General features: G+C 29.3%; 1 protein-coding gene across 1 annotated transcript in view; it reads left to right on the top strand.

The window, feature by feature from the left end:
- Positions 1–639: 639 nt before the first annotated feature.
- The window catches only part of LOC129981429 (homeobox protein B-H1-like), a 47,422-nt gene continuing 20,155 nt past the window's right edge, over positions 640–27,906 (top strand). The window contains exon 1 of the mRNA XM_056092269.1: positions 640–1,212. Coding sequence (XP_055948244.1) covers positions 789–1,212 — 424 coding nt within the window. The 5' untranslated portion in view covers positions 640–788. The remainder of the gene's footprint in view (positions 1,213–27,906) is intronic.

Raw genomic sequence — 27,906 nt, 5'->3', positions numbered from 1 at the left:
GAAAAAGAAACTATCGTGAGACTTATTAACTTGTGTACAAATTTTTTTCCTACCCCTCCCCCTCCTTTTGTAGATCTTAATTATAGAATTTTACAAAACTTCTATACTATTTTCTTCATTTTCTTAAGTTTTTGAATCATTAATCTATCGTTAATAAAAATTCACTTAAACGTTTTTAACTTCTACTGCATATTTCACAACGTTTATCCAATCATCTTTGAGAAAACTATAAAAAAAAAGTATTTTTAAAAAATCTCACCTCTGTCGAGAAAATAACATGCAATCTACATTGAAAATGGTCATTGAATTGTATTTACCTGAATTCGCTTCATTTCCTCTACTGTAATATCGGAAACTCATGAATCTAATAAAAGAAAAAAAAGGCGATAAATAATATCATAACAAACAATAAAAAAACACCTCCTTCCGTATCTCTTCACCTTCAATGGGCCGATCCGAAAAAGCATCCGTTCCCTCCGTTCTAATAGGCCGATTCACGTTACCAACTCCAGTTACGTCAGCTCTTAGTCTCCATCTGATTGGGTAGGCGTTTCTCGCCGAAGCCCTGCCTCGTTTCAACCGTCCGAGACTGATCCCAACATCGCCAATTCTAGTTTTGGATGCGGTTGATATCGGACGGTTGCCGGGCGCTGCTGTTGCTGAATAAAAAAGTTGAGCCATCCGCTTCGGAACAGGTGAAAGGGTGGATCGATTTTTCCGGTTTCTTCTCCTGAAAATTCTAATCCTCGATCATTTCGGGATCGCGATACTACAGCGGCCAGCGGGCCATGACTGTGGATCTCCAACAAAAACCGATGCCTCCGGACCGTCACGCGAGCAGCGAGGACAACGCCGCGTCGGAGGACAAAACCGGCGGCAAGTCTCAGTCACAGGTGCCGGTACCTGGACTGGCATCCCCAAACTCCTCAACACATTCCTCGTTTCTGATAAAGGACATTCTCAGCAGTAATGCCGCTGCTGCCAACCAGAAGACGCCAAGTCAAAGGGGGTTCAGTCCACCCCTCGGATCCAGTCCTCCGATGGGCTGCCCGCCCTTGGGAGCCCTGCATCATCCCATGCAAGCCCCATCGTACTTTATGCCGCTTGACCACCGGAGGCCGAATGGCAGTGGACATTTTTCACCACACATGGAGGATGATGACGATGGTGGTCATTCTTCAGATGAGGAACTGTCCAGGGATGCTGGAAATGGTGAGTGTTTCCATACTATTTTTCAAAAATGTACCACTATTTCTCATAGGTGTTATGAAAATTCAAAAGTCAGTTTCCTGTGCAGGATTTGGATAAGTTTTGAAATATCTGAGAAAATGAATTAAAGTTTAATCCAGGCATTCTATCTTATTCGCCTAATAGCCATAGGGGCCGAAATAAAAACAAATATTTTGTTTCCACGGTTCACCAAAAATCATTGCTAGAGATATCTATTCCCTCCCCCCCCTCCAGTACATCCTTTGACCTTCACTGCTTAAAGGTACATCATAGGAAATGTAAACAATGAAAAATATCCATATCTCCAAAAATAAATAAATGCAATAAATGAAGTGATAATTCAATCAGATGTAATAAATCCTTTAATGCAATAATCCTTTAAACATTCAACTATTTCATTTTTATTTATTATATGAATAAAATGCATGCAACCTTATCTTTTGGGAATTTGTTATTGTTTAAATCCATATAAGAATTTATAGGATTCTTATATGGATTTAACTTTTTGAGAGTTTGTTATTGTTAAGATCCATATAAAAATTCATAGGATTGTTAAAATACTTATATACATATTCTTTATAACAAATATAATGTCTATTTAATTTCATACTATATGTTCAATTACGTAGTTAAAGTTATGGATCTGTTAACATTTTTCAAGTTGCATCTATGTTTTTTGATATTAAATTAAATCCCCAAAAGAGGGGTTGGAGTTATATGATTAAGACTATAAAAACATTCGATAAAATCAAAGTTTATTGCGAGAATTGTTTTAACTCATTGAATTTCTGTAATTAGTTGTCTGTTTGCTAAGTTGTTACTTGTTCTAAGTTAATATTTTTCGTTAACAATATCTTTCACAAAGTTTTAAAAACTTCATTGAAATTTAAGTGCAATAAAATATTGATTCCCAGAAAATTGTGATATATATTAGAATGCTAGATAAATAATGATAGTTCTTCAATAGCAATATAATATTTTAACCCATTTCATTGTTTTATTAGAATTTTTTTATTTATATATATTTTATAAATACATATCACAATCTGCAACAAATGCAGATTTTATTACATTTTTCGAATTCTATAATTTGTAAAAAATTCATTAAAGTCTGAACCACTTTTGGATGCTTTCTTCTTTCTAAACTACATGTAAATATTTCAACTTGAATGACTGCAACAAATCTCTCCTCCAAAAAAACTATTAAGCTGGAACACTCTTTCGTGACATAACTTGGTCTGTTTGTGGATCCGTTAAAAATGGTTTCCTGTATTTAAAGTAAATGCCTTTGAGTCGGTGCGAAACCAGGATATTTACTTTCCTGTCCTTGAAATTGTTTTCTCTCATCATTCTCCAATTTATTGTAATGATCCACTGAGATACTCATCCATTGATTTTTCTCTCGAACGCACTGTATAATTATAGATTAATTGAAAGCAAAGCGTAAAGCTGTGTTTTGACATGACTGATGTAACTGCAATGAGACATGCAAGTAGATTTTTTTAACATTTCAGACGGTACTTTAAAAATATAATTATGGATTTCTAATAATCTTGAGTTTTATAAAATTTCATAAAACAGTATCCTGATGTAATTTGTTCAACCCGTTCTCTCTATTCATTTAAAATTTTTAATTCTGTTATATTTAGTTATTATTTCGGATTTTTTGGGGGGGGGATTTATAATATTTTTATTGATGAATTTGAAATGTTCAAGTTTTCTACTTTGATATTATTTCGCCAGACTTATATATGAATACCATAAAACAGGAGTTGATTTTAACATTTTGTAGGCCAAAAAGTAATAAGATGTCTAATTTTACCTTTAGTGTTTAGAGAACTACAAAGAAATAAAAATATAGTTGTATGTTTATTATAATTTCTGAAAATTAAGGTAAGAGTTTTTGCTATTAAATGCCTTATATAATAATCATTATCTAACAAGAAATGTAAAAACGACGAATACTTCAAAATGACGAATCAGACTCGATATTGGACAACAAAGGGTTAAGGTTTTCTATGAGCTTTGTTATTGATTTGTAAATGATATTATATAGAGAACATATTTATCAAAATTGAAAGGGTCTGCATACTAACCAGATTTTTGGATTCCATGATGATTTGTCAATTGGAAGCGAAGAAATTTGAATTTTTACTGCGAGACTTTCGGGTAAAATAAAATTCTAGTTACAACTTTTTAAATCCTTTGCTTAACGTTGGCACGGCATCGCCAAAATTAGCTTTTGCGCCATATTATCGATTTTTGATTTATTCATGATTTTCTAGAAGAGTTCCTTACATTTATTTTCTAAAATAATTTCTTTTATTCATTTTCTAGAAGAGTTCTTTCCAAAATGATGCGCATACTAGTTTGTAAGTTTGGCTTACACTCAATTGGCCAATTGAATTCAGAAAGTCTAATTAAAGCTTTACAAAGGCCTTATTAAAGCTTTAACTAAAATATAGACACAACTTTTCCATTCCTTTTTTTTTGTCTTGGCGATTTTGCGCCATACAACTTATTTTTAGTTAATCTAAAATATTCTAGAAAAGTGCCTTCTAATTCATGTTAGGGAAAGAGGGCAATTAAATTTTGGACGGCGATTTGAAATTTAGCAATTGATTTTAATTGAATACAACTTTCCAAAATTTGAAGGAACTTCGATATTTCGATTATTTTCAAATTTTGTGACAAACATATTTTACTGTTATTTTCTAATTTATATAATTTTTTAATATTCTCTTATATATATATATATATATATATATATATATATATATATATATATATATATAAATGCATCATCATAAAATCTAAACAAAATGATGAATGATAAAGCGTGTAAGCAAAAAGACAAGATTTCAATAATTAGAAAGCATAAATGTTAATTCAGCTAATTAAAATGTAAATAACATGGACACTATTTGACGTTTATCAATATTTTAAATATTTGTAATTAATTTTCATTTAAAAAGATGAAGGGCTTATCCATGATTAGTTAGACTTCGAATAATGCTCTATAAGTTAAACTTGGGGGTTCAGTGGCATTTACCATTGGTTGCAAATTTCATTTTATTTTAGGCCTAAGCCTTCTTATGATAAATTATTTCCCCCTTTTCGAGTTCACGTGAAAAAAAAAAATCTCACTTAATTACTGAAAAATTGTGATCTTAGTTAAATTTAGTTTTAATTAGTTTAGATCCCAATATAGTTTGTAAATTTCTTTTTTTAGTTCCATACAGAATTCCTTTCGAGTTTTATTTTAAGTAGAATATTAGCAGTCCACACTTTGCAATCCTTCTCTTAACAATCTATTCTTTTGATTTATTTTTTAATAACCTAGTTTTAACCACATGAACTTTGCCTCAGAATTCTATTAACTAACCAATGAACAAAAAAATCATTCTTGGAAACATAAAGCAGCCAAGAAATTTTTTTAAAAATTAATTCAATTATAATAAATAGTTTTCCGCATACGGGTATTGCCAATAATTTTTGAAATTATTCCAAATTTTTATTTTTCAAACATCAAATTTTTTAAATAAGGAAATGATGTTTAAGATAGATAATAATCCATTATATTAGATTTTTGTATAACATGAATTTCTTTAAAGCGATGAAAAAACTGTGTATAGTTCTCAGAAAGTATAAAAATCAATCTCATGTTAAGCGAGATTTAACATTTCCTTAGATTATTTTTGGTTTAGAAAAGAAATGTATAAATTTACTTGTTGTTTATATATAAATAATAAGGTTGATAGTTTAAAGTAACATCTCATTAATGGTAGGCGCAATTACAAATTACGGGATGTTTGAACGTGCGTACATCTTTTCGATAACGCTCGTTTCGCATAACATCATTTGTTTTTCTCTCTCATTCAATGACAATCCATTGAATATTGCTTTGATACAGCATATAGATATATAACGCTTCAAAAAAAAAAAAAAAAAAAACTGTCATTTTCTCTTTCTTTTTTAAAATAAAAATGACCTTCTCTGATTTGTATACTTAAAAATTATCATGTTTTATAATTCCAGAATTTAGCGAAAAAGGAAAAGAATCTGAATTTTTAAAAAGTGCCATTCCGTCATCAAATGCGTCAACATTATGATTGACGCAATTCATACGAACGAAACATTATTATGTCTGACAAAAAAAAATAAAAAAATATTGATTTTTCAAAAAGGTCGAATCATTGGAAAGTTAAATCTTTCTATCATTTATGATCAAATTTGAGCCACTATTTCTTTATTACTGAATGTACGAAAAAAAAAAAAAATCTGCCAGTTAACATTTTTCGTTTAGCACATTCGAAATAATTTGATATACATTTATAGCACAAACTTCTGCGACACTTTGAAAGTATATTAATCAAACAGTTTTGAAATGATTGCTCTATTAACCATGTTATATTGGTTATTTTTAATTAGGCAAATGTAGTATGATATAATTTAATGTCTGTTAAATGAAGAATAATAATATATTTTCGTAGGTATATAATAAAGAAAGAAGTGAAATTGTATTGAAAATCGATTCAAGATGTCTTACTTGTCCGACGCAAGACGCTTGCGCTATAATGACGTGTCTGATTCTTGCATCGAATCATTGAGTTTTTAGTGTTTGAATCCGAAATTAAACGAGAGTAATATGTCGTTTTAAAGGCAAAAATCACTTGGTAAAGCCTCAATATCTTAAAGGCCTTTTATATTATTTTAGATATTATAATAACAATAAATATCCCAAACAAGGATGCGCCATCTAACTATGAGGGCAATGAGAAGTTTTATTACAATAAATAATTAATTATTTATTTATTGTAATAAAAATTGTGAAATTAATTTATAAAATTTGTCCTATATATGGAAAAATAGAAAGCTACATGGAATTCTATAATAACAAAATAGTGGTAAAAAAAACCATTTAATTTTTAACCTTAATTTTTTTAAGTTGATATAATGACAGAAAATTAGGCTAATTTTAGGCAATAAAAATTTTACAATCAATGATGCATTCATTGAAAAAAATATTCGGCTAAATGTGTTGTATCTGTTTTAATTGGAACTTTGGAATCAGAAATGGATCATTCTCTTCCCACTTGCTAAGAGCTCCTTTTATTTTTTCGTATACATATACTTACAGAAAGTTCTGCAATCGTCAGAGCATTCGAACACGAGATTTTGGAGAATCTCCACATTTTAGACTTCCCAGAAACCAAAAAATACATTTTAGGAATCATGTCACTCTGTCTGTCTGTCTGTGAGCACGTTAACACAAAAACACTGTGATGTAGATAAAGAAAATTTGGTTTCTATATACGGTCTTTACACTAAATTGGTAAATGTTTATCAAATTTTCAACGAAATCCTTTTAGAAGAAACCTGTCTGTCCTGTTGTCCTATTACAAATGAATACGATAACTAAAAAACACGAAAAGATAGAAGAGATAGATCGATAAAATTTGGTGAAGTGGTTTGTAATGAAATATTGAAATCCACATTCAATTTGGAATAAAATTTGTCGAGGGGTTAATCGTCTGTTGGTTTGCAATTTTGCATGCATGTAAACCCGATTATTCAACAATGTAATAAATAACTCGGATAAAGGAAATTTGGTTCATTCTTTAAAGTATACATCCTTATTCAATCAAATCTATCAAAAGGGTTGATCTGTACTTCAATATGCATTTAAACGTGATTATTCAAAAACGCAATGACTTAAATAAGTGAAATTTGGTATGTGATCTTGTGCCTATAGCTGTAGTTTTATGTTAAATTTTATTTCAATCGATCTGAAAAAAGACGTCAAAAATATATATTTGACTGGCTCTTATGTATTAACTGCATGCCAGTGATTAATACCCAAAAAAGAAAGAAATCGCACATTAGATTCACGCCAAAAATCGGTATTTTGTAACTATTTTTTGCCATTTCATTGCAGCGAGTTTTCTTTACTATACTATGAAGAATGCAATTCCTATGCGCGAGACCCTGAAAATAAAAATCTGAGCACTCGTGGCATTCATTTCATTGGTCAGTATTGGAATAGCTGTTGCTGCTTTATCTCGGAGACGCTTGAGTCTAACATTCAGATGGAGCTGATACTGTTATTAAAAATAAAAATGATTTAATTAAAGTAAGAAAAGTTTGGAAAAGAAATACAAAATGTCGATTTCATTACATAGTTACAGGAATCAGAAAGAACTAGATGTAAAAAAAACTTCAAAGGGTGTAGTTTCTTTTTAAAGAAGTATAAGCGATTTGCATTGAAAAACAACTGAAAAACATACAGGGAAAAACACACACACACATACAGCACATCAGTTTCCTCCCAGATCTTATTTTAAATACGATGAATAAAATAAACTCTTTGCAAGATCAGATAAAAAAAAAATAACAATTTGAGGAAAACGAAAGATTAGTATTTTAATCTTTTCTTCCTTTTCATTTGCAAGCATAAGAATAGTTCCGACTGTTATTAAAATGCACTAATTCCTCATTTCAAATGGAAGAATTCGAAATACTTTATAAATATATTAAATCTCATTAATAAATTAAATTTGCTATTATTTTAACAGCAGAGTAATTAAAGAACAAAAATATTATATTTAGCTAAAACGCTAAAGAGACGCTGTTAGTGTTTTAAGATAAAAATACGCGAATACATATATGTAAATTTATAAATAGATTTTGTCGCACTTCGGAAATATTTCAAAATTTCTAAGCTACGTTTAGCATTATTAAGACATTCTGGCAAATCTTTGCAATTCCATTTATTAGTCGAATTTCCTGTAATTTTCAAACGAATTTTAATGTAATATAGTTTTGTAATTTTTTTAGAAAAACATATGCATCGAATTTTAGTGTTTAAGAATATCTTAAAGAGGCCCTATTAGTTCTTTCACTTTAAAATAAGCAAAGTGTACATATAAATTTATAAATACATTTTGTCTCAGTTCGAGAATAATTTATGAGCTGCGTATAAAGAACATTATTAAGAGATTCTTTGCAATTCCCGTTATTATCCCAATTTCCTGTAATATCCAGATAAATTCAAATATAATACAGATTTTATAATTTTTTTATATCCATCGAATTTAATATTTTCTTAAGCTTAAGCATATCTCATCTTAGTAATTTAAGGAACATTTCTTATTCTATCATACTTCATAAGCTATAAATAAATTTGAGTACATGAGTCATAATTTATAATTTATATGAGTCATAATTCATAAGTATATGAGTCATAATTTAAGAGATAATTCTGATCTTTCTCAGATCCTAAGTTGTATTCGGATTAATATTTCCAACAACTGCCATTTGAATCTGCAGAAAGCATAAAATTTTAATAAATTATAAGTAGAACAAGTGACAGAAATTGGTGATTGAAAAATTTTATTGGTGATATATACGCAATAGATTAATTTGCTTCATCTTAAATCAATGAACAGAACTCGCATTTTAATTTTTAAAATATACTAAAAGTTGCAAGAATTTCAGAAAGCTAGCCGAATGCATTTTAGAGATAAAAAACTAACATTCATGTCTTAAAGCTGTCGAGATGAAATGTGTTTGTTACATTTCATGAAGCATTCTTAATATTTAAAAAATACATTAAGTCAGTTTGGTTCTCTTAATTTTAATGTGGAAGGCTAGTTTAAAGAATTTAAAAATGATTCAAACCGGTTTACTTTTTTTCTTAATAAATTATTGATGATTAAAAACAAAAATTATCTAAATTATTCAAAATGATCATGAAGTAACAAAATTCCCGTGAGTAACCGAGTAAATGAGTAAATCCAGTCAAAAGAGGACAAATTATTGATAATTGAAATCCTTTTATTTTATGAATTTAAGAACAGTCATGGAATCGAAAACATTCAAAATCCTTCCTGTAGATCTGTTATGATGAAAAAATTTATCAGAAAGCTTAAACATTTATATAAATCCCAGAAATATGTAAAATGTCAAACTTAAGTGATTTTTCATTACACAAAAACGAATTATTCCATAATTATTTGAAACAAAAATTGTTTGAGAAGATAGTTCAATTTATTTTGGGATTTAGATAAACGCATTGAAAAAATATTTAAAACACTAAATTAAAATTTGGAAAGAACCCTTTTTATCTTCCAGGAGCGTATCTCGTGATTTGCATGTATCTAATGTTAAATCTCTTTCTTATATAAGGCATCGGTTTTTCCTCTGACTATTAGAGAGTTGATTGTACTGTTATAGCGACGCAAATTAATAACTGTTTCGTTTTAAATGTATTTAGTTCTATCTACAAAGGGTTGCATCTGATCAGCGATTAAAAAATTCCGGACTTGGAGGCTTTTGAGCAGTTAAGTTTGCTCAATGTATAAACACATCAATCCAAAATTTCATTTTAGCGCGGTCGATGTATAATTTTTTATCTTATAAAAATGGAATCTTATGCTTTTTTTTAATAAATGTTTGCAATCACTGTGCAACCACTTATATTGTATTTTACTTGCATACGCCTCATTACCTGAACTTTAAAATGGGCGGCTGGATGGGACTTTAAAAAATAAATTCCACATTTAACTGATTAAGAAGGCTTGGAATTGCTCAGAGATTCGTATTACATCAACATTATACTAATTTGTAGATCAGGACGAGTTTATTCAATAAACATATTGGAAGTTAAGTTCCCTCCCATTAACCCTCTGAATGTGCAATTTTTTAAAATCAGTATTTAGATACAATTATATGATATAATAAAAATCTGTAATCTTAAAAATAAATACATTAAACTGCGGGAAATGAGGGATGCAATGGAAAATGGACTGATTGCTATTTCACTAGAAAACTGATTGCCAACCCGTGAAAATCGCGAGATAAACTGAAGAGTTAGGGAATTGTTTTCCTTCTAGCGAAGCTTATGTAATTTGTATGTTATATCACAGAAATTAAATTAATTGTGAGGTTGAGCTTTCATTTTCCTTAATGCAATTATTGTCTTTAGATTATGTAATGGCCAAATATGGGTAATAACAAAACTTTAAGAATAATTACAAGACAGATAATTTTTTTTTTCCTATCGTAGTTTTTCGTTGTTTTTAAGGCTATCTACCGCTTTTATAGATCTTGTTCATCCAATAACTATTATCCATACCATCTTTGCGAACAATACTTAGAAAACATAAGTAGCGTTGAATCGTTGAGAACAGTGATTGATGAATCTAATTAACCTGCCAAAAGATTCCTATTTTCATTGCAGTTTCTCATACTTCTTTTACTTTATATTCTTGAAAAAAGAATAACACAAAAGCTTTTCTTTCTTACATGCTTACTTTTTTTTCTATGAAGATTTAAGGTCTACTCTATTTTTATATAAACGCTTTAGTTAAATATTTTCTTTCAAAAAAAGAATGTAAACAGTGAAAAATATGAAGACCTAAGGAAGTCTGGATGATTGATGAAGTCGAACTTAACCGACCAAAAAGGCTCCCATTTTCATTTAAATCGGAGTCGCTAGCATATTCCCATCCTCTCTTAAGTAAATAAAAAAAAAAAAAAAAAAAAAAAACTAATTTAGTTTTTTATTTAATGTCTTTGGTCGTCTTATTCCGCTAGTTTTTTCGGCAAGACAAAACCAGATCATTAAGCTACTCTTCCCCAGATAAATCTGCCGCCCCCACCCACTAAATAACACGCTGCCACCACTCCGGTAGCAGTCAGGCAAGAGTTCCCAAACTGACAATCAGTTAGAGGCTGGTATTTTCACACCTGCAGAAATTACCCTCGATCCCACGTCCAAACAGCCCGACTCGGCAAGAAAAACTGAAAAAAAAATAATAATAAAAATAAATAAATACTATCTATCCTTAATAAATGGAAGCCGAAAACGTGATCTGTTTAAATGACAGTTGATATTCATACCGGGGTAATGGCAACACTAAACCGCCGTGGGCTTTCATTGTTCCATTTCGAACGTGACGTTTAGAAAATCGAATATGTTGCAGGATTTCTTCTGGCGGTGTTAATGATCATTTCATTCTTGAATGCCGAATAGCGTTAATTTAATTGATGGTATTGTTAAGCTTATGCTTTTGAACTGTTCGGTTGGTGGCGGAATTGTGTAATCCTGCTCGTGTGATTGTAAAATGGAATTGGCGCTTTTCATGTAGAATTGCTCTTTGTTGTGTATGCCAAGTGTCAAATGTTTTTGATTTTTCTCGCCGAAGAAATAAGATTTGGCTGTGTCCTGAAACGCCTTGTTAACCTCTTTGTTGTTTTGCTGTTAAAATAGTTTCGAGGGCGTTAGAAAATCAATTTGGGCGTTGGTGCAAAACTGTATTAGAGTCGCGTTTGTCAAAAGTTTACGCGGTTGTTCCACAAAGCAGCTAATAAACTCTCTAAAGAGGCATTTAGCTTGATTTCGAAATAATTGATTACGATTAAATTGAATGGATATTTTATAAATAATACGATACTTTTTTTTTAATAATCAGATACCTTCAAACTCCGTAGTTTATTTATTTATTCATTTTTTTTTACGGTTTATAACTATTCACATCGATTTGTTAAACAGACATAAATATCTTCATTAATAAATCATATTCTACAATTATAAAGAAAAATTAAGAACCACTGAAATTCATATTCTGCTAGATCTGGTTCAAAAGTTTTTGCTGAAAGTTTTAAATCTTAACAATTTTTAAGACCTTTTCGTAGATTTCATGCCTGCACTGTCTATCAGTTTCTATTTAAGGAATCTTGGGTTAGCTATTGCGAATTATTAGAAATTAAAGAAAACTGCAATGTAAACTTAAAACAATTCAATAAATTGTTTTTCAGGGTTACATTAATTGTAATAATTTTGAAAAAGAAAGTGAAGCATCTGAATGTATAGCATTCAATAATTAATTTTGAAAACAAGCCAACATTTTTTCTGTAATATTTTATAAAAATAATTGTATCTCAAAATGAATCGCTATTGAATTTTAATCATACAATGTTCGTAATTCCTTGAGTAACACTATCTTGAATTCTGATTTTATTTGGGAAATGTAGGGTGTTTTTCTATTGGTGCAATAATTCGGCAGTACATTTTTTATTAAATATTTTAAGACTTCTTTAGTAATCTTAAAATAATCTAGTAACATACCTTAATTTTTATCATACAACTTGGAAATGTAATTAAGTGAATAATAATTTTTAAGTAGTGGATATTAAAGAAAAGAAACTCCTCATAAATTCACAATATCAAACTAACTGTCTATGGTTTTTATTGTAAATTCTATTTATATATAAATTCAACAAATATTCGATGATATAATTTTTTTTAAATTCTAGCTGAAATTAAAATTGCAAATATTAAGAAAGCAGAATTCCGGAAATATCGAAAATAATTGAATAAATCAGTATTTTTTTTTCATTCAAAAATTATTAAAACAAATCATCAACATAAAGAAATAAAGCCTCAGTTTAACGAAAAGGTATATAAATCTTTTCCATTTAATAAACTGAAAACAATTTAGCAAATATTTCTCAAAGATGGCTTCTTAAATTATAGATGCAAGCTCTACATCAAAGTTGGGGCTCCGTAATCGCCGACTAAGCTCTTCTATTAACTTTTTCAATATAAATAAGCAAATATAATTAAGAAAGCCATTATAATTTAAAATATCTATTTAAACATTTTTAAATAAACGTATACAACTGAATTTTTTAGTATTTAAAATTAATTCCTTTTACAAAAGTGTCTTTACAAAGACGAAACTTATTGGAAGTGAAGTTTATCATAAATGAAAATAACCTAAGCGTCTTTGGTCTAAATATTCACTATCTTTAGGACGTTGACAACCAGTTACGAGTTCTGCAATAGAAACTTTATTTTCCTTGCCATTTTTGACCACGATATTAGTTCTATATTTAAAGAAATATGGAAATATAATACAAATAAATTTCTGGGAGGGAGATAAAAAAAAACTTGCAGATTGTCATCTCAGTCAAAATGTTACTTCCATTCTTTCAATTAAGGATTAAATTAAAAGAAAAATGCTTCTTTTAGGTAGATTCCTATAGGAAGACTACCTATGGAAATAGTTCTCCTGACAAGATTCCATGGAAATTTCTTCAGTTCTTTACCATATATATAATATGCTTATACCACTTTGCCCGTGTTATCTTGTGAATCTAGAGTAATTTGGTTTGGATTTTAACTGGCTTGGAATATGTTGTTAGAAATGGAAAAATCTTGGACGAGTTCGTAAAGGGCCCATCTAGCTCAAAGGAGTGGAAATGGTGGAGGGGAGTAAAATTTTCATTTTGTTATAACTTTCTTAATATTGAAGATATAAAAATAAATCCAATTATCCAAATTAAGCATCATTAGGACAAACAACTTTTGTATTTATAATTTTATGATAACTGCAATATCTTAGAAGTTAGGGGTTTTAAAGTAATTTTCAAGCGCTCATTTTGACTTTCTAACATCAATAATTTATGTTGACAGATAATAACTTAGATGTAAATGAATCTACCTTTGCCTTCCAGCTTGCCGGGAGGAATTTTTTTTTCTTTCAATCTATAGCGGAAATTAAACTAAGTCGACAAATGCATGTCAAATTGCATTGATGGAAAAGTTCATTATAACGGAAATTGACTGCATCTGCATGAAAATAACAAATTTTGATGCCATCAAGGTGATATAGGTATAGCTGTATTTAGTCATCTTCAAGGTTAGGTAATAAATAAAATGCATAACAAATTAGTTGAATTTCCTGTTAAAAATGTGCTTCATTTATCTTTTTGGCTCAGCAGATTTTGTGGGAAAATTAATATTTAAGGCTATTTTGATTTGTTATATCAAAATGATTTACCGATAGTAACTCGATTTAATAAATTCAAGTTACATTAATAGATAAACAAGCTCGATACAATAGAAACTGACTATACTTACGAAAAAAAAAAGTTCTGTTATTATCAAGTAATGTTAGATAACATGATGTATAAAACACGGAACCCATTTCGGAGTAAAAATGTGTGTCTTTTGTGATGTTTTGCTTTGAATCATCTGTACTTACTTTTTATCGTCATAGGAGCTATCACAAATGTTTTTCTACGCTTTTCTTAAAGGTGAGTGTCACCTGTTGGAATGAAGTCATGCATAAAGTGGGGGCGTAAAATTTTAAACGGTGCATGTATTATGTTTAAGGAAAAAGCGGAAAGTGATGACCTTGGAACACCCCATCATCTGTTACTTCCTTTTTTTTATAAATGAATCGCATTAAAATAAATAAGTAAGTAAGAAAAGAAAGAGATGCCCTTAATTTCGATTCCAACGAAATGACATTAAAGTTAGTCGTTAATAAATAAAATAAAATAAAATAAATGCTAAAAAGGAAGAGATTAAAGAAAAAAAGTCGCCAAAGAACTCATGCAGTGTCACCGATGCATGATACTGCGTAGTATGGCGTGTAAACGATTCAGCCGAATTATCGTTATGAAAGTTTTATTTTTCGTTTTTTTTTTTTTTATTTATTTATTTATTTATTTATTTATTTTTTTTTTATTTCTATGGTTGATGTTCTAGAGAACCGCTTTCCACCATTTTGTCGGTAGCTTACTCGTTTTTATTCGGTCGGACGAAGAAGCAGAACCTCTGTTTGTGGCGGTCTCGTGAAAATTGCAGAGCAGAACGCTCAGATTCACTTTCCTGTTTTTCATTATTTATTTACTGACTCGTTCTTACATGGCTTGTCTCCTCTCCTTCGGACGGAAAAAGTGTTTTGCTATTTTTAATTTTTTTTTTTTTTTTCGAAATTGTTCTAAATAGAATTAGAAGATATTTTTGTTTTTTTGTTTTTTTCCCCTCTTCTCATTCCTAAATTTTATTTATTCGCCAACTCATGGCGATGCGTTTGGTTTTTCAGCCAAATGTTGATGTTTTGTCTTTGGGCGAGTTAAACTCGATTGTGATGAAACTGCTGGGAAAGGGGCGGATCTAGTTGAGGTAATCTGTGGGAAGGTAAATGGGGAAATTATGGGGAAACTAACCACATTTACTTCGATTCTAATAAACAAGATTAGAAGCCTTAACGTTCTTGCAGTTTCATTTTGCTTCCTTTTTTCGGATAATTTGAAAATTTTGTAAACGGCATTTAAAATTTATCATAACAAATTTGGAAGAAAAGGAGGCGCATTCCGTTTTATCTTTTTTTTTTTTTTTTTTTTTTTGAGAGAGAGAATAATTTGAATTTTTGAAAATTTTGTTTGATTATTGAATGTGATAAAAATATCTTATGAATTTCTTAAAAAGATAAAATCTGAAAGTTACAAAACATAATTTGAAATTTTATATTCGAATTTGCGGACATATATTTAGACTCGTAATTCATTAAAAGTTTATTTATAGTTTTAAAGTTATGATTTATTCCCAAAAGAATTTGAAATGAAAAGTTTTTGGATATTTTGGATCTTCTTAACTGCATATTCATTGGACTATTTTGTTCAAAAAAAATTTCTTGAACATGAACATTTTGTTGAACAAATTCCAATGTCAAAAGTTCATTGCAGTTGGATTAAAGTTTGAAAATCACGAATGAAATATATTATTTCAGATTATTTGTAAAAGCGTTAAGAATCGCTTTTAGAAGATAAAACATTGCATTTTGAGTAACAAAAGTGAAGTCTTGCAATTATTTATCATTTTCTTCTTTAAAACCATCTAAATATAAGGACAATTCATTGGGAAGCCCTCAATCTTCATATGAAAACCATCAAGTTATAATCAAAATTAAGACAAATTATTCAAATGTTTCTCTAGCGAAGAATCAGTTTTGAAATTTGGATACATTGAAAAATGATGGTATTATTTATACGATTTATTATGATTAGATATAAATAAATTATAAAATTGTTTTATTTATATATCTTTAAATATTTCTTTTAATGCCAGCATTGAATGGCTTGAATATAAAAACTCGGATTAAAATCTTAATTTGGCTGATAATAAAGGACTTGATAGATAAAATTTTACTAAGATATAAATTTTGGTATTATCTATACAAAATTGTGGGGGAAAATGAAATTTTCACATTAAAAAAAATCACGCATCAAAATTTTAAGATGAAAGCTATTTAAAATATCTGTCTCATATATATACCACAATCAGAAAATTTTCTTTTAACATTTTTATATGAATTTTCAATCGCTTTTTTGAAAAAATAAATAAATAAAATATTTAAAAAGATTATTATAATTGTTCATTGCTAACACTGTATATGTCAAATACGCCACAGCTTTTTGCACTCGCTTATATCTTCCAATGCAGAGACATTATAAAAGTGTGCATTCTACTGGAGGAAAAGTGTAAGGTAAGGCATGTTAGATGTCTACAAATACTATAAAATTTTCATAAGCCAGTGTGCAAAATAATATGCTATCAGCGATTAAATACTATGTTCAGTTATGTTGGCCGTATGACTCCGACGTTATATGAACTGATTTTGTGTTATATTCAAAGACGAAGAGCCATCTCTTGGTAGTCTACACTTTCGATTCCGAACTCAATTTCACCGATTGCTTTGCTTCATGGCCAGGCCAGCACGAAATTTTAGCCGGCCGACGTCCGGTCTGCCTTATCAGATCTCCCGATCTGATTTATAACGAAACGTTGCCGAAGTAGCCGAGTCGAATTCAATAGCAGCACTTAACGAGTTACACAAGCCGAATTTAATCCCCTTTCTTAATGATGTCTAACAGCTGCGCGTGCCGGTTTTTGATTCCCCTCCCTGCCGCTCTACTTGAGCGCAAATAAAACAGATTGACATTCCAGAAGAAGATGCCTTCGGTCCGTATTAACTTACCTGTATCGGTAATAGAAATGTATATATCGTCAATACCATTTACGTCATGTACAGTTCATTCAGGAAAATCGGCCCGCGGCCATGCCTGATACTTGATCTGATACGATGTCAGCTTGTCAGGGAAGATAGACGGATCTTCTTTGGTCATTAATATGGGTACGTTTTTTTATTCTTCGAAAAATATTGAGTATCCCTGTGATTTGGTTGACTGTTAATATACCCGTCAAAGAGCCATGGTTTTATTAGAATGGTTTGGAAATCGCCTTGGGGATACGACACTCAGTTTTAAAATACATTTTCTTTTTAATTCTACGTTTGTGCTTTTTATTTCTATGATGCCCATCGGCAAAATATTGACTGGTATTGATTTACATCGCATATTGCCTGTCTAGTGCCTATCTGATGTCGTATGTCTTAGTTGTCTTCGTTCGGGATTTTATATAAACTAATTTGCGTCTGACTCTTATCTGATACTAAATGCTTTTGTTGTAGTAATTTATCACAGTGAATGGATGTCAGTTTTTATTTTTTTTCTTTTATAAATTAATTTCTATTACTGAATACTTTAAGTGTATTTTATCCCTTTCGTATTTCACACATATCTCATTTTTAACCTTATAAAACAAAGTCGTAATTTTCAGTTTGTTTTGTTAACGTATTTTTATTTGTCCTTCTAATTTTGCAAGGATGTATAATGTTGTACTTGTCTATTTCAGGATTTTTTTCAGTACATCTTTTGATATAATACTTGAATTCAATTCATTAAAAATTTTAAACACATTTCAAAAAGTTAAAATTCCGAGTTTGTTTTGTTATTTATAGCTCTAAGCTTAAATGTAACAATGAATATATCGTATGAAAGACGAGTTTATATGTATTAGCATACACATTGGACAAGAAAAAAAATGGTTTTATTAGGTTTGCCTACCTTTGTTTTTTTTTGTTTTTTCAGAATTAATTATTAAATACCATATACGCTTCTTTATGAATACTCTTTATTAAAGTTACGACAATGTAATAACAACCATTTTAGAGAATTTTGGGAAAGGGGGGGGGTAATTTGAGGTGGAATTTCTGTGATAATCAACAGCAACAACAAATTTTTATTATTGTGTTATATCAATATAATTAAGAAAGGTGTTTAAAGTTTACTTTCCTCATGGCAAACATGCATTTTTAAAAAGTGGATGAGAAATATCTTTTGCTATTTTTAAAACAGTAAATTTCCATATTTGCTCAATTTTTATACAGCCATGCCATGCTATCCTATTGGACATTACCTGATTAGAATTATCTCATGATAATAACTTCAGAAATTAAAATAAAAAAATATTTATAAAAATTATGACCGCATAATGCGCTTTTAATTAATATTATTATTATTACTATTGTAATGTGCCAAAACTTAAAACTAAACAGAATGATATCTAGAAATTTTATTGATTAAATTACAAATCAAAAGTACGTTAATTTCGTATCTGAAACCATGACGAAATATCTTGATTAATTTGTTGCTGATTTATCAAATTAATTTTATCTAAGAAGATTTAAAAATGTCTTTCCATAAATCAATCTCGACCCAAAAAATATTTTACATCCAGGAGAGAGGGAGAGATAAAAAACACCTTTAAAGAGTTAAACTGCCCAGTTGCTGCAGCAAATTCTTCAAAAGTTACAAAAGAAACGACGATTCCATTTCATCTCCAAGGCAGCACGAAAACCATCCGACATCTTTTCTTTCTACAAGTAACAATAAAACGCATTTTTATGGTGTTTTCCAAAGAAGTTTCCGAACGAAGGAATTTCGCAGCGACACTTATCCGTATGGTCGATCAAGCGGCAAAAGAAACACTACTATGCTGTGAAGGTGCCAGAAAACAGAACTTTTGAGTACAAGACCGCAACGGCAGTAATTTTCCGCCTTTGCGCGTTGTTTACTATGTGCACAATTTTTAACTTACGCAGAAACACATTATGACCGAGATTATAGCCCGATAGTTGGTATATCTAGCCTTGTAAGGAACGACAGATTCGAATTTTCCGCATTTTGGAGTCGGAAAGTATGAATTGGCAATTTTTTGTTTTATCTTTTTTACGTTTTGAGGGTTGTAAATTTTCAATGTTCTTCGACTGAAATCTGATAGTTTTGTTTTCGATTTTGGGGAACGATCGATTTCTTTCTGTTAGAATTGTCTTGGCGAAAAGATAGTTGATTTGTTGTATTTTAATTACTACAACCTATAATTTGTTAAATTGCCACCTGAAATTAATTTTTTGGTTAGAAGGATTAAAAAACACCCTCCCCCCTCCCCAAAAAAATTGTTTATAGTCGAAGAAATTGAGCAATATCCCATCTTCCTTCTTTTAAAAATAAATATCAAGAAAAAATTTTTGAAAACATCCTTTATTTTCGCTATAACTTTTAGCATGCATTTATTAAAAACTTGTATTTATTGATGAAAAATAAAACTTTTTAATGAGTATAATCCGGTTTAGTGGTCGGACTGAACGAATTGAATAAGTATGAGTTCCACAAATTGTATAAAAAACGAAATTAATAGTTTGTAGCTTTTAAAAGTTGCGATATCTACAAAATGTACTCAAAGTTTAACCCCTTAAACTGTTTTCCCGTACGATCTCATTCTCATACTTTTAAACAACAATTAAGTTATTTTTAATTTTTATAATTAAGAAATGAGATAACATAGAGTAAATAAATATCTCAAGGGTTCTATATGAATTCTCAGTTGAATCAAAACAACAAACATGTCCAAAATTGAAGGCTTCATCCAATTTCAAAGTAAAGAAAATAAATAAGTGAAGGGGTTAATACGAAAATTTATGATCGTTTAGGTAAACTACTTGCGAAATAATCATGATATTTATAAGAAAAAACTTATCTTCACATAAATATATATGTTTGACTTCTATTAATACCAATAATGAGCTCTGAAACGATGAAAATTCTAAGAACAAATTCAAATAAAACTTCAAATATTAGAGACTTGCGGACATTTATTGAACAAATTTTGTTTTTAAGTTCAGTGAAATCATTTATAAAAAACACACAAAGAAACAAAAGCTATGTGACCACCATAATATTAAAAAAAAATAAATAAATAAAAATAAAATAAAAAAGGGAAGTGGGGGAGGAATTAAATTTTGCCAAAACAATAAGGAAAGTATTTTACACTTGTACAACCAATTAATTTTATATAATAAATTTCAGCTTTAAAGTAACCCCAGCAAATCATTTGTTGTTTAACTAAGATTATATATATTTTAATATAGAATATTTAACCACTTAACTGTTTCGACTTCTTTGGAAAATGCGTATCTAAATTGTGTCGCAAAAATTTAGCGATGACGAGTGTACTCGTCAAACACAGAGTATGTGCAATATGAAATTATGTTGTAACAAATTACCTTTATTTTTTATTTCAATAATCACATTTGTTTATTTACCTAAACTGACATGCATTTTTTGAATATGAATGGAAAGAAACACAAAAAATTGGATGATTAATACAACACAGAGATACATTTAAGAAAAATAATTCATATTATATGCAGTTTTTTTTAATAATAATAATAATTAATGATCCTTCATTTGTTCCTTTGATTTCGACTTGGCCTCAAAATCTTTTAAACATCTTGAAATTTACGAATATGTTTGAGTTTTTACTAAAATTGTAATTCAAACTGCAAATTGTCACTTCTTCCTAATCCTGACGTATAAACTCGTTATAACGCAAAATGTTGTACTTTTTCCATGACGAGTATACTCGTCAAAAACAATTAGCTGGTTAAAATAGGAATAAATAGTACTGTGCATTTCTAACATCTAATTTTTAAACCAATTTGAAAATAAAACAGGCTGTAAGTGGTGCTTTTCTGAATTTAGCACTTAATTCACAACCATCTATTAGAGTACAGAAACCATAATTGTCGCATCGCTTTCATTGCTACTGAGGATGTCTTTTCCTGTATGGTTTCCAAGGGGACGGAGTAACAGGTGACTAGCGATGGGGATCATTCAGCCATTTGTTAAGGGAGGATTTGCGGTTACGCTTCTACCGCACCGGTTATTCAGACTGGCTTTTTGCGGCGGTTTCGCCGACGCTTCATGTCTCATGTGAATAGTCCTCCGCATATAAAATGGTAGATAGAAAACTTAACAAGTGCATTTAAACATGCATTAGAAACGTTATTAGTTACGAAAAAAAACTTTACATGCATCTAATTTTATAATCGCTTCATTTTTGTTTTTAAATATCTGCAGACGATTTTATTCCCCGAATCATTTAGGAGAATTAGGTTTGTTTTTAACATAATATTTATAAGCTATCAGACTATTTGTAAAATGCATAATAAATATTCTACAATAAAATATATTGGATTAATTCAAGAATTAAGTTATTAATTTTTAATTAAATATCAACTGAAAATCTTAATGCTTTTCCGTAGAGACCAGAAGTTTATTTTTTTTCCACAAAAGTTATTGCTTACATCACTTTAAAATTCAATGAGAACTTTTATTTCCTGAAGTATTTTTGTCTAATTAAAAAAAAAAAAATGTTTAACATTAGAACTACTAAGACCGTCATTTTGACAGTTTTGAAATTCCATGCTTAAAAATTTCGATATAATTTATATATTGTTCTAGTACTTTATGACGATTTTTAATGAAATATAAGAACAATTGCATATTCTTATTCAATTTCCACACAGTCATTTTAACTTGCATAATTAGCATGGCCTATACCTATTTATACCCTTCAAAAATGACTGCTTTAGAAATTTCAAAATTTATAATATTTTATGGATCATCTATGCAATGATGGATACGCATTTATATTCATTTATACATCGCTTTCAGATATTTCCTGAAAAAATTTGAATTGCATTTTTCATATGAAATTGTATTGATTGATCCAAAGTGTCCTGCAGCCGTTATAATGGGATATATCTTATTCTGATTAGTGTTCCGTTTAGAACTAAAAGCTCTAATTGGATATCCTATGAATGCAAAAACAAACTGTTTTCTTGGGTTTTTTTTATTAATAATTAGTGAATTATTATATTAAAGGTTGTTTTTGCTATATTATATTCTTTTATTTACATATAGTAAGCCAAAGGTTATAATGAAAGACATAATGACCAAAAATGTTTCTGGTTTTACCACACCAGTCAATTTGACGGGTAATATAATTCTAGGTAACTATATTACCTAGGTAGGTAATATAGGTATATACTAGGTATATATTTAACATCTATAGTTCTAGTGTTATGTTTTACTGTATTCGTGCACATGAGTGTAACTTTCAAATCTCCTTTAAATTTTTATCTCTGCAATCATTTTTGAAAGTCATAAATTAATGAGAAATAGATATTTGTTTTATGCTGAGTTTAAGATTATACTTCAGCAATCAATTCGTAAATTGCTTCTGCATTCAAAACATATAAAATATTCAGTACGTTCTGCAAGGCACCTAATATTTGGTATCTTTTTTATATATAATTTTCGAATTGATTGATATTTTGATTTCGCATTTTTCTCTAGGCAAACGGGTTACAGAGAGGGTTGATTTAAGAACCAATTTATTATGTTCTCATATTCTGTTTCTTAATTTTAGAAGATTTTTTGAATCAAGCAAATGATTGAAATTATCAAAATTATTAACGAATTCTGCTTTTCATTTCGAATGACACGTTTTGCAAATGGTTGACAAAAGATTGACGATATTTACTACCGTTGATTCAATTTTGTATTTGCATTGTAAATATTTATTAAAAGGAGGCAGAAACTTTAATTCTAGATTTATCGCATTTTTAAAATATGAAAAATTAAAATTATAGATCTTTTGAGAATAGATCCTGTTAAATTACATAATATAGATAGTCAAAATTGCTGCTTGCAAATAATGCATTTTTCATTGTCTTTCACGACTTTTAAAACTGGAACAATTAGTACTTGAGTACTAAATTTTTTTTTAAAAGAGTATTATTTCCGAATTTATTTTTTTAATTTTTCTTCTGGTGGTTCAGATATTTCTTAATGTATTCGTAATTTTTTAAAATTCTGATCAGAGTTGAAGATTTTGTACCATAAGCTTGAGGATTTCGCTTACAAACGAAACTGATCTATTTGTTTTTGAATTACATTGTTGATAGTTTTACTTTACAGTTCTGTTATGTCATCTTCACTCCAAATAATGGTTATATGCATCATTATTTGGAGTGAAAGAATTCATTAACTCACAAACGATTAAAAATAATCCTTGAACAATGTAAAAAAACAAGAGAAATTTTTTTTAAAATTTGTTTTAAAAAAATGTTTTTTGATTTCTTCTATACAAAATTTTAAGATTAAACTAGAATAATTCTTATTGTTATCTAATTGGAAAATTTTTTAACCTTTTGAACTCTGAAAAGTAATTCGATGCTTCATTATTCACCGATTACAAGAACTTCTTTATAGCACCGAAATATATATGATATTGTTTTTAATTGAATTTCTCCGAAAAATCAATCTACAATTTCTTAATCACTTTGTAAGTATATTTAACAATCGTAATTAAAAAAAAAACAACCTCAAAATGATAGACCGTCTTGAATGGTGCTCGAGATGAGACGTCCGATTGTAAAAAGGTTAATGTAATTTTTGTATAAGTGTCAGAAAGGTAAAAAATTCTTGCCATAAAAAAAGGTGATTTCTTAAGGTAGATGGATTTTAACCCTCCAGCTGCTCATCCCGCGATTTCCGAGGGTTTGCAACCAATCCATTTTTTATAGCATCCCGCGTTTTATGCAGTTTAGTGTGTTCATTTTTACGATTACAGATTTTTATTATATCATACTATTATCATGTAACATATAGTATCAGTTTACTTTGAAAAATATTTGAAATTAACTAGCATCGCATTCTGAATAGTAAATTTTTAAAAATTATGCAGCCAGAGGGTTAAAAGCTTTTTGATATATAAACACCATTGATTTCAATTATTGAATATCAAATGATATCAGATTACAAACTTGAACCAAATTACTCACTAATGTATTATGTATTGTTTTCCTTCGGGCAAAAACATCATCCACGTGAGCAAGTAATTTTAAACAAAGTAGAACGTATTTTAATTTAATTTGACTCAATCACCGTTACGCGCCCTTGACATGGTAGCTACACAAATCTAAGGCAGTTAATTTGGACCTTTTTTGTTACCTTTTCTCCGTCTGCAACAAACCAATGAATGGGGGATGCAAAGCGTGGGAAAGTTTTGTGCGAAAAACAGCGAAAGTTCTCAAATTTTCGGCTTGATCGATCAAGCCTATGACCCACATGCATTTCGGACGAACCAATTGATTACGAATCTTTTAGCCGAGGTGATATTATGTAAACTTACTCTCAAATTGCTCTATTCGCGAACTTATGTTTAGAAAAGCATTGCTAGTAGAAATAGCGATAAAGATTAAAGGATTTGGAAGGTAAACATCATCCATGTCAACATTATTTTGACTGAAAAAGCAAATGTTGTGGTTTGACGAATCGAATTCTTTGGAACTAAAGCAAATACTTTATGCATTATTTATTTATATGCAAGTGTAAATATCTTAATATTAAAGTAGTTTGGGTTTTTTTTCTGGCGGCGAGATTCTTTGCTCTATTATGGATCTACTTTTTAATTCTTTTAGTTCGTGTCTTTGTCTATAAGCGGACTGTTTATTAAACACGGTGAAAATTCCTTTGCACTTTTAAAAAAATGAATTCAAAATATTATAAAGTGTCTATTCTTATGTGTTATTTCTGCTATGTTTCATCGCGTTGCCTATTTATTTTGTTTGGAATATTAATAATGTCTGCTAGTTGAATCAATGCGCTTTTTAAGAAATAAGCAAAATAAATATTTGTTTGTGAAATACAATTTTATTTGCACGATGTACACCCATACATGCCCATCTGTATAAATATAATAAGAAAACTTATAATTCTATGGCTTATAATTTTTTTATTATCTATGCTTCTTCCATATATCGACATATAATAGTACCACCATTTGTTGGATAAGCGTAATCACTTATAGTAGATGAGCATTTCTCTGTTTTTAAAAATGTTGAATTTTCTAAGTTAATAGATAGCATTTACATTTTACATTTGACTCTTTATTTTTTAAAAATAAGTTTAAAATATCGGATTTTTCGTTTCGAATGGCGTATATATAAACTATAACCCTTTTTGAAAGTTCAAAATATAATTTTAAATTAATTGTAGAATATCTTTCAAAAATGGTAATTTTTAAATATTTAAAAGTGATTTCTAAACATGGCAGAAAAAAATGTGTCCAATCACTTTTTGTTTTAAGCTTTTTTTTTTTTTTCAATGATTCATTTTATCTTTAACCTGGTATTTATTACTACAAAAGTTCACATTAAAATGAAACTCATTGGTAAATAAGTCTTATGGTTATACCAACAATGTTGTTGTCAAATCGTGAATCTTATTATTACTGTGAAGGTTATTATTATTACTACAGTTTCATTTAAGAGCTCGAAAATTACTTCTTTCGTAAAAAATTTAGAAAAAATTAATTTTAAAATAAAGCATAATAAAGGCAAACATCATTTTTTTAATAAAAAATGCTTTTATGAATGATTAGAATCATTCTTTTTGATGGTAGTCACATAACAATCAAAAAACGCATTTTATGTAAATATTAAATTATTGTTGTCCTATGTTGTGATGTCATTTTAGTAAGATTTTTATGTAATAGCAAAATATTAGTCATACTTGGTAACTCGGCCTTTTTTTAAACTATTAAAAATTTATATTGCACACGATTTTATATCGCTTTTATACTGCCAGATGAGATTAAATCTGAATTTTAATAGACTGAATTACCAATTAAATCTGTTCTGATTTCACTGTTGTTGATATTTCGCATGCCACATTATGAAGAAAGTTCTCTTAGGACATTTTAAATATGATCTTTCGTCAATTGTGGTTTAGATTTTCTGAAATAAGATATCCAATTAATGGGCAAGAAATAAGAAAATGTACCGAAAAACAATGGAATTAAAATTTTTTAAAAACTGAATATATACTTATCACTAAAGTATCCACTGTGAAATGAAATTATCTATATCGGATCTATTAGCAGCTATGGATTTTTCCACGATTCATCCCTAGATCGTATGGGGAAAAAAGTTGTTTTATTGGAAATTTGCTTGGACGTTAAAAATTTATTTCCTTCAATTTAAATAACAGAATTTTAGTTAAGATGTAAAACGTAATGAATTTTTAAGTTTTTTTTTGTTGATAAATGGAGTCATTTGAATTAATTTCATTCATATGACAATCACAAATGCTCAGATCTCCTAACTTATATAGGCTCGTTACTCTAGGATATAATGTTCTTTTTCTCCTGTAACTTGGATATTGAATTCCAAAATTGAATTCACATTACACATTTTCGATGTATCACACAGATATGAATAGATTCTATTGATATAATCTGAAAGAAAATTATTATCTATTCAATTATAACATACGCTTCTTGGTGATCTTAGTGCAAGGAATATGCTTATAAATTGTGCAAACATTGTACCAATTTTTTATGATTTGCTTGCTCTCTGTTTGTAATGATAGAATTTTGTAATCGATATTTCGTTCTCCTCTTAACGTGATAGAATTCTCATATTTTATATTTTTGTGTTTCCGATGACAGTCCACTATTTTGAAATTTAAAGACTTAATTATTCATTAAATGATTTTAATTCTGATTCAGCATTTGTAGCGAATGAAAAGTTATTTCAAGTTTTCATAATATATATATATATATAATAATAATAAAAAAAATTAAGGACTATAAAGTAGAAAATAATTAAGCTTTACTTTTAAATTTCCTAATGCAGATGTTTTTAAGAAGTGACTTTTATTGGATTTTATGTCCAAAAAGAACGTATCGCAGTATTTTTTTAATGCAAGAAGTACTTCAGTTCCTAAAAATATTCAAAATTTGATAATAATAAATTAAATTGAGGAGTCAAAAGTAGATAATTTTTGCTTCTTATTTCACTAATGATTTTTTTTAAAAATAATTGCTATTAAATTTAATGTCCAAAAAGAACGTCTCGCATTTATTTTAATACATAAAGAGATATCAGTTTCTTAAAATATGTAGATTTGGTTCAACAATAAAAGGTTTTAAAAATTATTTTGGTTTAAAAAAATTGGCAGTCGTAAGGATAATCCCAAAGAATACCGTTGCCTTTACGCTGAGTTTTCCAGTATTGGCAACAGGTGCTCTTTGAAACCAACGTTCACTTTGATGTACACCCACCCCCAGCTCATTTATTAAACCCAAAATGTGTCGTGTCCGACCGACTCGGCAAAGGAAGGAAATTGCATAGCGTGTGATTTTCGAAAAGATAATCTTAACTTAAAAATAACCTGTTCCATAGGAGACGCTACAAGTAAGGGGGTGGCGAGGTGTGTTGTAGCCAGAAAACCGTTGAATTGGAAAGGACAAAAAGCATGCATTTAAACCTTCGCTTATTCCCACCACTGGTTCAAGTAATGAACCTTCCTATTCCCCCTACCTCCCCCGCCAGTATCATGAGGAGTCATTTAGAAGAAAAAAACGGCGCTTTTATCTTAACAAATTTCTCCCACAATTTAAAGATTTGCTTGTTTCTTTTTCCTTCTGTGTGGTAGGAAAGAAGACACGTGCAAGAAAAATAATGTTAGGATTTTTGTTCCCACGGCTTGGAAGTCGCGCCTCTTTAATATGCAACGACGGAAAGTGGGGCGGTTATTTCTAGGAGGGAATGTTGCTTGTTAAGT

This window comes from Argiope bruennichi, chromosome 8, assembly GCF_947563725.1.
Source record: "Argiope bruennichi chromosome 8, qqArgBrue1.1, whole genome shotgun sequence".
NCBI classification, from domain to species: domain Eukaryota; kingdom Metazoa; phylum Arthropoda; class Arachnida; order Araneae; family Araneidae; genus Argiope; species Argiope bruennichi.
This window is presented reverse-complemented; position numbering and strand designations above follow the sequence as displayed.